General features: G+C 42.9%; 1 protein-coding gene across 6 annotated transcripts in view; it reads left to right on the plus strand.

The window, feature by feature from the left end:
- Positions 1-12,657, plus strand: part of gab1 (GRB2-associated binding protein 1) — an 82,596-nt gene continuing 69,939 nt past the window's right edge. For all 6 annotated transcript variants that reach the window (XR_010038111.1, XM_063218642.1, XM_063218643.1 and 3 more), the window contains exons 1-2: positions 1-476; positions 561-690. Coding sequence is in view for 5 of the 6 variants with exons in the window: in XM_063218642.1 (XP_063074712.1) it covers positions 619-690 (72 nt within the window). In the remaining variant the exon portion in view is untranslated. The remainder of the gene's footprint in view (positions 477-560; positions 691-12,657) is intronic.

Below are 12,657 nucleotides of genomic sequence, written 5' to 3' on the forward strand. Positions count from 1 at the left end.
TTGAAGGAGGCTGAGTTTGGGGAAAGTATCGACGTTCCCGCTTGTCAATCGGAACCAAGGGGAGCGTAATTACTTGGAAGACTGGCTGTTCAAACAGTTTTGGTTAACTCTATGCCTACTTTTGGACCGGTATCAGTTATGGATGTCAATGTTGAGGAGTATCACCATTCTGTTTTAGGAAGAAATTCGTCTTGGAGATAAACCTCAGTGTACGTCGAACTTGGCGATTGTATCGCTGCTGAATGTGGCTTTCGTTCCTGCTTTGAAAACGAAAACGTGGGGTTGTCCCTACTCGGGAGGTGTTTACATACTGTGTAAACATTTATACCGGCGAATATAAATGTAATATTGTTGTTTGGCGCTCAACTTTCGGCACATTTTCCAACTCGACAAGGGAATTCCAGGGGAGTTTGTGCCCTCAAGTGTCGCTGTTGGGAACCACTCTGAGTGGACCGCCGAGAGAGGGAGGAGTGACGGTATTTATCGCAGTTGGTTTTGTTACAATTGAAAAACGCAACAGTGTAATCTTTCATCTGTCTAATGTAACTTTGTATTCACAGGTCTGCTGCTGAAATTTGCACCACAGACGTCTCCACAAATCAGAAAAATAGGGAGAAGATGAGTGGAGGAGAGGTGGTGCATTCAGGGTGGTTGAGAAAGTCTCCTCCAGAGAAAAAGTTGAGACGTTATGTAAGTAATGCATTATCTAATTTAATATACATCACTGCAACCACTCAAACTATCACACATGTGTGCAAGTAAGATACGGTAATACTAGTCCACAGTGCCCGTCATCTGATTTAGACCGTGTAGCCGACAGGCTAGCAAGTATCTGCTGACAACCACACAATTGTAGTTAGCAGAGCAGTGTTGTTGCTGTCAGGGACAAGGGTGGGATCTAAAAATTGTGGACTTTGACAATGTCCGCGCCGAGTCTTCTCCTCGATTTCCACATTGCATCATGTTCTATTCCCACGGCTCTAAATCTACACGCCAAAGCATTCCATGCAGTAAAAAAAGACTTGTTTGTGCAGTCATGGTCAGTTTCATCCTACACGACACGCCTCCACATGAAAAAGGAAAAAGCCAAGCAAAGTAGTCCCTATCTTTCCAGAAACCAACAGTCCTCGAGACTTGGTTGGCTACAACTAGAACTAGTCGACTGAGAATTGTATATTGCATGTTTGTCGGACCCCCGGGCGCTTAAGAATGCAGCCACTTTTATTCTCTTACGGAAGGCCCTTTATACTGGCACATGTAAGCCTACCTTTTCTTCTCGCGGAATGTCCCGTGTTTGCGTTGTGTTTCTCTGTACTGTGACCTTAAAAACGCAGCGGCAACAGTTCCCCGAAGCGTGTTTGTTGATGGCAGTCCTAAGCTTCGAAAAACGATCGGTCTATTTACCATAGCATATGATTAAACACACAACAAGATGACTGTGAATCTCAGGCTTCCTTGGAAAGTCTCCCTTAAGAGCAGAGATGCACTTGCAAAGAAAACTTAATCCCCCGTCATATTGGTTTTATTGTCATTTTCCACAGCAGAATCACTTTGACTCCCTCACTTAGCTAAGGTTGTGGTGGCACTTGTTTACTTTTGCAGGTGAGGTGAGGTGGGGAAGGGAGAGTGCAAGTTGTAGGCTACCTTGGTTTATGCATGCACTACCTATAATCATATGGGATGCATCAGTGACTTTAGTTGTGCTGCTAGTGTAGGGTGACCAGACGTCCCGGTTTGACCGGGACAGTCCCGGTTTGGAGTTGTGTGTCCCAGGTCCCGAGCAAACCCTCTCGGGACACAAATATGTCCCGGTTTTGGCCACCCACTACATTGCGCCATGTCTATCGGGGTAAATATATGGAAAAGTTTACCGGCCACAGTTAATGGCAGCCAGCGCTTGTATAGACAGTCTGAAGGAGTCAGTTGCGATTTGTCATTCCTCCCTCTAAAATTGATTAGAATGCAGGAAATTGCATCTAAAAAATACAAATTTTCCTGGGGGAGGACCCCCAGACCCGCCCGTCAAATATTGTCCTTCAGTCACGCACGAAGTGTCCCGGTTTCAGACTACAAAAATCTGGTCACCCTAAGCTAGTGGTGCCTGCACAAATGTGTGCATAGTTCCACAGTTGTATTTGGTTGTGTTGGGATTTGTAATTACTAATTTGCTATAGGGTAATTTCACGTGAAATCAGACACTTTGGGACCCGACCGACACGGATTTCAATCATACTTGCTGTGCCTGTTAAGGAGCAAGGTAGCACCCCAGAACTGCATTGTGTAAATCTGACACCAATATTACGGGAGAAACAGACTAGCAAAGGTTTACATATGAGGGTAGGACACTATGCATTCAGCCTTGATTATATCAGTCAGTGTAAGTCACAAAATCATACATTGAAAAATTAAAAATTCAATATAAAAACCCTTGTATTTTAAAATGTCTGGTTTCTTGTCCAAACATAGCCTGCAAGGTCATAAACAACACCTGAAAATGAGGTGTTTGGTTCTTTATTCATTTCAGAGATAATGGGACATAAAGGTTGAAATGAGTTGTGATGAAGTAGTAATAGAGTAGTGTCAGTTACAGGGCTGGACTGGCCATCTGGCATAACAGGCATTTTCCCAGTGGGCCCTGCACCCTCGTTGGTCCCTATTCCAGGTACTCAAAAACTACATGGCTTCTGCCGATTGTCAATGGACATAGTGGAAGCTAGACCATTTTAAGCATTCAGAGAAGACAGGATTGAAAGAATAAGCTAAGTAAAGGAATTTTCTAAATGCTCAAGCATCAAAGGGTATGTTGTAGCTGTATATGATGGCAACTAGTGGCTATCATGTGTTGAGGAATGTATGCCGAGCACTGGAGAGGTGAAACTGAACTTCCTGCATCCTCATGGGCCATCTCCATCCTTCACATGTTCCAATGATGTCATGTGATATTACTATGGTATTACCATATTATTACTAGGTGATTTGAATGATGTCATATTTTTGAGTCCCATTATCTCTGAAATGAATAAAGAACCAAACACCAGCATTTCAGGTGTTGTTCATGACATTGCAGGCTATGTTTAGACAAGGAACTGGCCATTTTTAAATATAAGTTTTTTTATATTAAATTTTTAGTTTTTCAATTTATGATAATTCATTTTCTGAGGGTTGTTGTATTCCATGCTGTTTGTCTAATTTGTAGAGCCAGAAAACAGCTTTCAAATAACACCACGGACATCTTTTTGTGACTTACACTGACTGATATAATCAAGGCTGAATGCATAGTGTCCTACCGTCATATGTAAACCTTTGCTAGTCTGTTTCTCCCTTGATATTGTTGTGTCAGATTCACACAAATGCAGTTCTAGGGTGCTACCTTGCTACTAAACAGACACAGCAAGTATGATTGAAATCTGTGTTGGTTGGGTCCCAAAGTGTCTCACGTGAAATTACCCTACATAAATGACATGAATGACAACATGAATTTGTGTCACATTCACAGTAAACATACAGTCATGCATCGTATGTAGCCTTTCATGCCACATGAGTTCTTCTCATCCTCCTCATCTAACCGGTCGGTCCGTTCTAGCCTGGTTCCATTATGGAAGGAGCGGAGGGCATAGGTGCTGGAAAGGGCGATCCATTGGTGCATTTGCATCCCCACTTTTGGGCTCCCTAAATGAAGCTTTTTCAATTTCAAGAGTGCAGTAGCAGTAACATTTTTTTTTTTTTTATTTATTTTTTATTTTTTTTTTAAAAGCACCACCACTTTAAAACTAATTCCGGCGCATTTGTGCTCATCAATAATCTGGTAGTAGGATTGAAGAAAAACTAATCATTTCATTAGGGAGAGTCAATTCCATCCTTCATACAGATTTGGCTGTGGTTATTGGCTTCCTCCTAGGTCTTGATCTCTTTTTGGTCTTATTAAAGCTCAGTTTACATTACATTAAAGGACACAAAGCAATGTTATAGTATCTATAACCTATTATCTCCTTTCATGAAAATTATTATGTCATGAAAATTATTCATGGATGACGTAGTGAGAATGGATCCACAAAAGTGGAGTATATGGCATTAATGGCATGTACACAATCAAGCTGTTCTCATTGAATCACCCTGAAACAACATTGAAGTGTAATGCTGCCCACAAGACACAAGACTTAAGACACATCATTAACAGCACCCCCCACTTCTTTTTGGATGGTATTTTCGGACGATTAGGGTTCTTGCATCTCTTTTTTTCCACTTCAAGCACTGCCTCTGAGTGAAAGATAGTATGCAATACACAACCTCAGTGCAGTTTCCATGTGAGTGCACTTGTCTCCACTATTGAAAGCAGAATAATGATGACGCAGCATAACAGAACCATTTTGGCAAAGCCATCAAAGCCATTAGTTGTATTTGTATTTGTATTTGTATTTGGTGTGATGTGTGTGGACATTTGTTGAGAGAGTGCAGGGTAAAAGGGAGACTATTCAAGGTTCAAGGATGATGTCAAGGGTGTGTGTGTGTGTGTGTGTGTGTGTGTGTGTGTGTGTGTGTGTGTGTGTGTGTGTGTGTGTGTGTGTGTGTGTGTGTGTGTGTGTGTGTGTGTGTGTGTGTGTGTGTGTGTGTGTGTGTGTGCGTGCGTGCGTGTGTGTGTGTTATATACGGATGCACCAATACCCCTCTCCCTCCTTTTTGCCATACTGTACTGCTTGTGCTTGTGCTTCTTTTTGATTAGCAATTCCAGCTGTTAATCTGCAATCCTGGGCTAAATCTCTCCCACCTGGGAATCTCCAGCTCTCATTGTGACACAGCACTCCACAGCACACAGTGTTCGCTGCACGCTGCACACAACGAAATTGCATTTTATGCCTCACCCGTGCGAGGGGGCAGCCCCCAATGGCGCCCCCCAAGGGAGCAGGTCGGCGGGACGGTACCATGCTCAGGGTGCCTCACATGGAGGAGGATGGGGGAGAGCACTGGTTAATTACTCCCCCCAACAACCTGGCGGGTCGGGAGTCAAACCGGCAACCTTTGGGCTACAAGTCTGCCACCCTAACCGCTTACCCATGACTGCCCCATGACTCCTCTGTCAGCAGAGAGTTTGATTGATAATGATGAGTGATGAATAAGGTGATCAGTCAGTCATCAAATCGTGACAAGTATCCTAACGTGTTACTGTGATGAACACAAGAGCTCATGTTTTAAAACTGTAACCTGCTTTAAACTTGATACTTGCCATTTGACAGGATTAAGTTAAGGCACTCACTGTGGAGATGTTAACTCGTAGCCTAGGGTTCGCAACTCCCTCAGCCAGCGCCACGTAAATTGCTCATCTCCACTTCCCTCTATAAGTACCCCTTTTTGAAGACCGTTCTACACACAGACAGTCATGAGCATGATGAGTGTGCATCTGGTGATGTGCCAGTTTTGAGTATGTGCGTTTGTCTTGTGTTTTCTGCGAGGCATGTTCCTCTTTCCTAAAAAGAGACTTAACCAATTCTCTATCCATGTCATGTCAGTTTCCATTCTCTGAGTTATGTTTTTAGCAGTTTCTGTTGTGCAATGCACTGATTTGTTGAGTGCGTTTCCCATCTTCAGACAAAGGAATTGCCTCTTTGTTGTTTATTAAGGCTCTGTTACATGGGAATACACAGAGCTGTGGCTATATGAAGGGCTGTAACATCCATTTTACACATATCCAAAGAATCCAAGAGAAAATTCCCTTCTTAGGACAGTGGCTTAAAAACTATCCCTTTGACGTATTTATTGTCCCAAAAGAGGAAAATTTAATTAGAAGTCTAAATTTGAGGGTTTTTTGTAAAATACATTTTGACCTGGTCATTGCTATTCTGGTAACAGGGTCAAAGACGTGCAAAATGAAATTGTCATTCAGTGTAACGGATACCTTCTGCTGACTGTAACTGTAAAAAACATGACTCTTTTTATTGATTTTTTCCTCAGTGAATTCATGAAAGCCTCAGCTGTCATCCATTCACTTGAAACAATTTAAAAATCATGGTTTTTTACCGTTACAGTCAGCAGAAGGTATCCGTTACACTGAATGACAATGTCATTTTGCTTTAACCCAACAGCAGATTTATAATAGGGGCCGTGTCTTAAGGGCTTAAGCAAACAAATAAACAAGACATAAAAGGGAAAAAGGTGATTAATCTGTGTTTGTCTCATCAAGCTTCATAAGCTGTCCAAGTTCACATGTGAAATTATTAACTAGGCTTAACATTTTTGTTGTCAGATTGTTTTTCATGCGATATCAGACACTTTGAGGGCCCACTTACACAGATTTCTTTATTTTTAAGATATTTTTTGTGGTCTTTTACAACTTTATTGATGATAGGACTGTTTGAGAGTTAGACAGGAAGCGAATGGGGACAGAGAGACGGGGAAGGGTTGGCAAAGGACCGGGGCCGTGAATCGAGCCCGGGTCGGCTGCATGGCAGACGAGTACCCGACTGGTTGGCCACGGCATGACCCACCTACAGAAATTTCAATTAAACTTCGTGTGCCTTTTTCATGGCAAGGTAGAACCCCCAGAACTGCATTGTCATGAATCTGGCACAAATATTACGGGAGGAACAGACTCTTAATTAAGAGGGCATGACACTATACATTCATTCTTGATTATGTTGTCAATTTAGGTCACATAATGTTGGTTTTGATATTGTTGAAAAGCTTTTTTCTAGCTCTACAACTTAAAACATGAATACCACAGTCATCACACTATGCATTATGAGATATTAAAAATGGAATATCAAAAAGCTTTATTTTGAAATGGCCAATATCTTTTTTAAACCTAGTCGCCAATGTCATGAACTGAAAATATGGTGTTGAGATGAGCTCACCTGACATGAATACTCCACCTTACAAGCTGCCCAAATTAGCATTAGTATTAGCATATTAGCTGGAGTGTCAGTTTGGGTAGTCATACTCTATTACTACTTTATTACAACTCATTTCAACCTTTAAGTCACATTATCTATGTTATGACCCGAGAACCGAAGGCCACTCTCTGAAAACGTTAATGATAGTGTTGGCTAACATTGGGGGAATTTGTTTTATTTATTTATTTATTTTGTTTTAAATTAATATTCTTGTTTAATATTTCAATATCTCATAATTCATACTCGGACAAGTATTATTTTCCATGTTCTTTGTCTAATATGTATCCAGAAAAGAGCTTTCAAACAACCATCTCTATGTGACTTAAATTGACTGAGCGTAATCATGAATGAATGTACAGTATAGTGTCCTACCATCTTGTTTAAAAAAAAAAATCTTAGCCCCTTAATATTGGTGTCCAGATTCATGCAAACAGTTCTGGGGTTCTATCTTGCCATTATAAAGGCACTCTACTGTGTCAGCGAGGCCCAAAAGTATCTGATTTCACGTGAAATGACCCAGGGGCAATCAAGATTAAATTGGCTACTGTGATGAGTCATGCCCTAGAGCAGTGGTTTTCAAAGTGGGGGCCGGGGACCCCTGGGGGGCCGCGACAGGTTGAAAGAAAAGGTATATGATAATTTATTAATGAATGTACATCAAAAAAGCAAAAATAAACGAAACACTATTCCCATTAGTTGAAAACGGCATTATAATAATCTATTTCATCTCTGAATTTGGTATTTTATAAATCCCAATGGGGCGCTAACTAAGACTAGATTGTGAAAGAGAGTGCACAAAAAAAAAAATGTGTGGCACGGCCCGTGTCAGGAGGGCCTTGCCTGGAATCTATCTGTATGTGGGGGCATCGTCATGGTAAAGTTTGGGAACCCCTGCCCTAGAATTAGCTACATGCTAGAGACACTGAAATTATTACTAGCCACTGCCAAGTTTTACCAGAACTTGACAGGTGCCAATGTCAAGCACTGGTTATTTCCTTTTTTTGTTGGTCTTTTTTACTTTATTTATGATAGGACAGTGAAGGTGGAGACAGGAAGCGAGTGGGAAGAGAGAGAGACGGGGAAGGGCCGGCAAAGGACCCAGGCCGGGAATCGAACCCGGGTCAGCTGCATGGAAGACGAGTGCCCTACCGTTTGGCCACGGCAGGGCCAAGCACTGGTTATTTCCATCTCTCTTTTGTTTTCTGCAGCACCCTCTTCCCTCTATCAGAAACAATGCGGCCCTTCATCCCTAGCATGGCCCCCTGTAAATGGGTGGGCCCTGCATTGTCATCAATTATTTAACATCTATTACAAATAAAAGAAGAAAAAAAAACTGCAGTGATCATGAAAGATTAATGCAGGTCCCACTCAGCAGTGGTTGTCTTAAGCGCCATTTGTTTGAGGTGAACTTGATAGGGTCAGTGTAGAGCAGTTGTGCACTTGCTGTCTGGAGAGGGCATGATTGTGTGTGTGTGTGTGTGTGTGTGTGTGTGTGTGTGTGTGTGTGTGTGTGTGTGTGTGTGTGTGTGTGTGTGTGTGTGTGTGTGTGTGTGTGTGTGTGTGTGTGTGTGTGTGTGTGTGTGTGTGTGTGTGTGCATGCAAGTGTATTATAGCCTACAAGTCACACTGAAGGCCAAATCAACATATTAGCATGTGTGTGTATTGCTGCCCATTTACGCAAATTACCCCCCCCCCCTCAGTTTAAGGAAAGTCAAGGGTGTACACTACACTCCCCTGGGTCTGGCCAGCAGGTGATGGAGATGTGTGGGGAGTGTCAAGGTCTTTGAGCCGACCCTACCGTGGCCCTAATTGTAGGGCACTGGCCTGCTGCTACACTGGTGACCCGGGTTCAATTCTGGCCCGGGTCATTTGCCAAAATAATTAAGACACAAAAGCCCTAAACATATTTTAAAAAGAAGGTCTTCGAGTCCAGCAAGGCTCTTTCTGCTTTGCCCAGATCCTCTGGCTGCTAATTTTTTCTATTTCTCTCCTTGTGTGTTTCACCTTGTGTATTGAATGTAATGAAATATATTGAATGGGCACTCGAACTAATACTTGGCCGACCCGGGTTCGATTCCCGGCCCGGGTCCTTTGCCGGCCCTTCCCCGTCTCTCTCTCCCAACTCGCTTCCTGTCTCTGCTTCACTGTCCTGTCATATAAAAGCACCAGTAAAAGCTTGTAACCCCCCCCCAAAAAAAACAAAACAAAAAAAAACTAAAGAAATATATTGAATGGAGTTCAATGTCAATGCTAGAGATGAAGGGAGAGGGTGTGACCGGTCGCTTGGTAGGCCAAGGTTGGCCAAGTTGGTAGGCCTTTGAGCTGTATTCCCTTCAGTAGTGAAGCATCTGTGGGAAAGAACCTATTCCTAAAGCTGTTGGATTTGGCTCAGGAAGTGCTGTGTAGATGGGAGGGGCTGAAAAGGTCCATGCTTCTTAGAGCACATCCACATGTCAGCACAGCACAGTGTTCTTTTTTTTAACCTGTTAAAAAATATTGTGTCCACACTGGAACAGATCGGTAAAGTATCACATACACATGGCAAGGAAGCGCTTGCTGAAAGCAATGCAATACACATTCACAATATAACTTTTTCACAGTATTTGTGGAAAATAAAGCAGACATAAACAACAGTTAGTGTTCATTACTCTTGTAAGTAGTGTAGTAAGATATGGAGAGAGCCTGTTTTCACTGTGTGCCTGACATTGTTCAGCAAGAGTTTTTTTAAACTTTTTTTTGTTGGCATACTGAATATCCCCAACAGCAGGTAGTGGAGTCTTTGGGACGGAGCAGTCCCAGGCCATGTCCTTTGTATTTTTTCAGAAATGTAAAATTTATCTGTGATGGAAATCGATCTATGATCAACAATTCAGCCTAGTATGCCACCCTCATTGATCCTGAAGGCAGTGATTAATGAAAACAAACTTTGACTGAAGAGTTTGAAGCATTCTAAATGTACAGTATGCAGTACAGCACACCGTATTTGACCTCGATATTTGAAAATGTCTTGTTCCAACCCTGGCTTGGGATCTGCAACAGAACAGTTTTCCTACCAGACTGTGGTCTAAGTTGGTGGCACACAGTCGCACAGTGGTGGAGGCAGGGTGATGCCACTGGGCATTTCCCATTTTTGTTAGGTATTTCAGGATCTCTATTTTGTCACATGCTTTTAGATCTGCCTTGGTTTTCAGAGATGATGGGTGGCAGTTGGATATTCTAGCTGTGCAGACCGGTCAGTCACCTCACCTGTGTGTGTGTGTGCGTGTGCATGTGCGTGCGTTTGTGTGTGTGTGTGTGCGTGTGCATGCGCACGTGTTTGTGTGTGTGTGAGCGCGCGCGCACAAGAGAGAGATGGACAGACTTATCGTCTTCCTTATGTGATGTAAAACACGCCGCAGGATGCATTACGAAAATAGCTCTCTCCTTCTTCTGTTCTTTGCATCTTCCTTACACTTATTTTCTCTACTTGACTTGTGAGAATGAGAAGTTAAAGGTGGACATGACATTTTCCATTACGTCAGATAAACTGTTTTGGAAACAGTAGAGGAGCTCTGATTGACAAATCAGAGGTGTCAAAAGTAAAAGTAAAAGTAAAAGTAAGAGTAAAAAAAAAAAACAGTTTCCTTTCAACACAAGTAACTTCCCTGAGAAACAAGTAGACCGATGTACTTGTCTCATGATCAGCTAACTCTGCACTGGTTGGATCAAGTTTGTGGTAGGTCCCTTGTTAGGTTTTCAGTGTTTTTCAGTAACAACACAGTCTATCTATTCTATCTCATTAGGTACAGTGCAGTAAATGGTGTAAAAGTTATGTTATGCCATGTGCTAGTGTTGTAATTACACCACAAATGTCTACTTTTACTTTTGACACCTCTGTTGACAATGCATTTTTGTGTGGTTAAAGGTGCGGCTTTACACATGAGGTGAGGCACAGGTTAGCCAGGCCATGCCCTCCTCGTGACACAACCCCTTTTGGTGCCGCTTCTAGTCAGGCCAAGAGCAATGTAATATCGTTTCTGATCTCCCGAAAAATCGGGAACTCCTCCCACTTTGTCAGGAAGCGAACAACCAGTAGCAATCCAAGGGAGGCGGGTCAACCATGCCGTTTGGGAAATGACCAAGTCTCAAAGAGATTTGAAAGTCAATGATAATAAGGCTAGCACAGGTAGCTGTGAAAAATGCCTCTGCACTCATAATGTATTTCTTACTGATCTAACGACACATGGTACTCTTAATGTTGTAGCATAATCCAGTGTCCCTACTTGCATGGTTATGATGCATTACAGTGGCATGTGTGAGGCCTGCTGAGGTATGCGAGGAATGTGGAGAAGTGGCCTAGGGATGCACGATACAACCAGTACGAGTACATTAATGTCTGTACTTGCCGATACCGAGTACCGGTACCGATACTTATATCCTCAACATGCAAAGAAATAAATGCACAGCTTTGTTTTTTCACCTGTGATATTTATTGTCCATTTCCACATAGATTTAAATGTATGAGGTAGCACTTTTTACCTTTTTATGGAAAATGATAGGATGTTGCATTTTTCTGTGTAATGGCAGTATCGGTGCCTGGTGTGGACAAGTGTTTGACGAGTACGAGTGTAATTAACGAGTATTAGGGCCGATACTGATACCAGTATCGGTGCATCCCTAAGGAGCGCTGTTGCGATGACGTGCTTCACCTGCTTCCACCACTACAGTAGACATACACAATGCCAAATGCTGCTTGGTTGACTGCATGGTGTCAGAGTTGTTCGGCAAAGTCCTCTGGGTCAAGCCAAAGAAGTTTGCAGACATGCAGTTCAGTGGAATTCTTTTCTGTTCTGACTACATCTTGATTCTAAGGAAAGGCATAGTTTTGCTGTGAGTAAGTGCCTCAGTTATTTTGCCAAAGGGAGCTGCACTACTCTGTGAACCTATACGACCATGCCAGTAAATATATGTGTGCAACATACAGCAGAGATGGATTGAAATCAGCATTAAATGTACTAAGTAATTAACTAATATTTACTAGTATGACCAAAGTACAGTGAGTTTTTCAACTAAAAATCTCTATTTCTGGAAATTCAAACTGGCGTACATGGAGAAGATTCACCTTTTCATATACTGTATAATGTGAAAAGTGCAATTTGTTCCAGTTAATATAATGAATAACAATGTTACATAGTACAATGTGGAGCTGCAAAAATCAACGACTGATGATGAGATACAATGTACAAAGGCAGGCATACTCAGCACTGTCTCACACATATATTGACACTCCACACTCGTTCCCAGCATGCTCTTGGCAAGCAGCACCAGGAAGGAATGCGAGCCTGACTGAGGCCCCTCTCTCCTCTTTCCACCCAAACCCCTCCCCCTCCCCCGGCCATCCCTCCCTCGCTCTTTGTTTCACTCTCCTTCTGTCCCTCTTGTAAAGCTGTGTTTCTCTCTCTCTCTCTCTCTCTCTCTCTCTCTCTCTCTCTCTCTCTCTCTCTCTCTCTCTCTCTCTCTCGCTCTCTCTCTCTCTCTCTCTCTCTCGCTCTCTTGCTCTCTCTCTCTCTCTCTCTCTCGCTCTCTCTCTCTCTCTATTACTCTAACCCCCCTGTCTCTCTGTGGTGCTCTGAGAGAGGCGTGACTCCCTGGCGCCGGTCAGAGGGTGGGCTCGGCTCGGTCAGAGTCGACGGCCTCTTCCTGCTTTCTCCTCCAGCTTCGCTGGTGCTGTTGATGGCTACCAGATGGCTGGAGGGAGGGTGGGTGCATTCCAATGTGCGGACTCCCGTCCTCC

Source organism: Engraulis encrasicolus, chromosome 16, assembly GCF_034702125.1.
Source record: "Engraulis encrasicolus isolate BLACKSEA-1 chromosome 16, IST_EnEncr_1.0, whole genome shotgun sequence".
Lineage (NCBI taxonomy): Eukaryota > Metazoa > Chordata > Actinopteri > Clupeiformes > Engraulidae > Engraulis > Engraulis encrasicolus.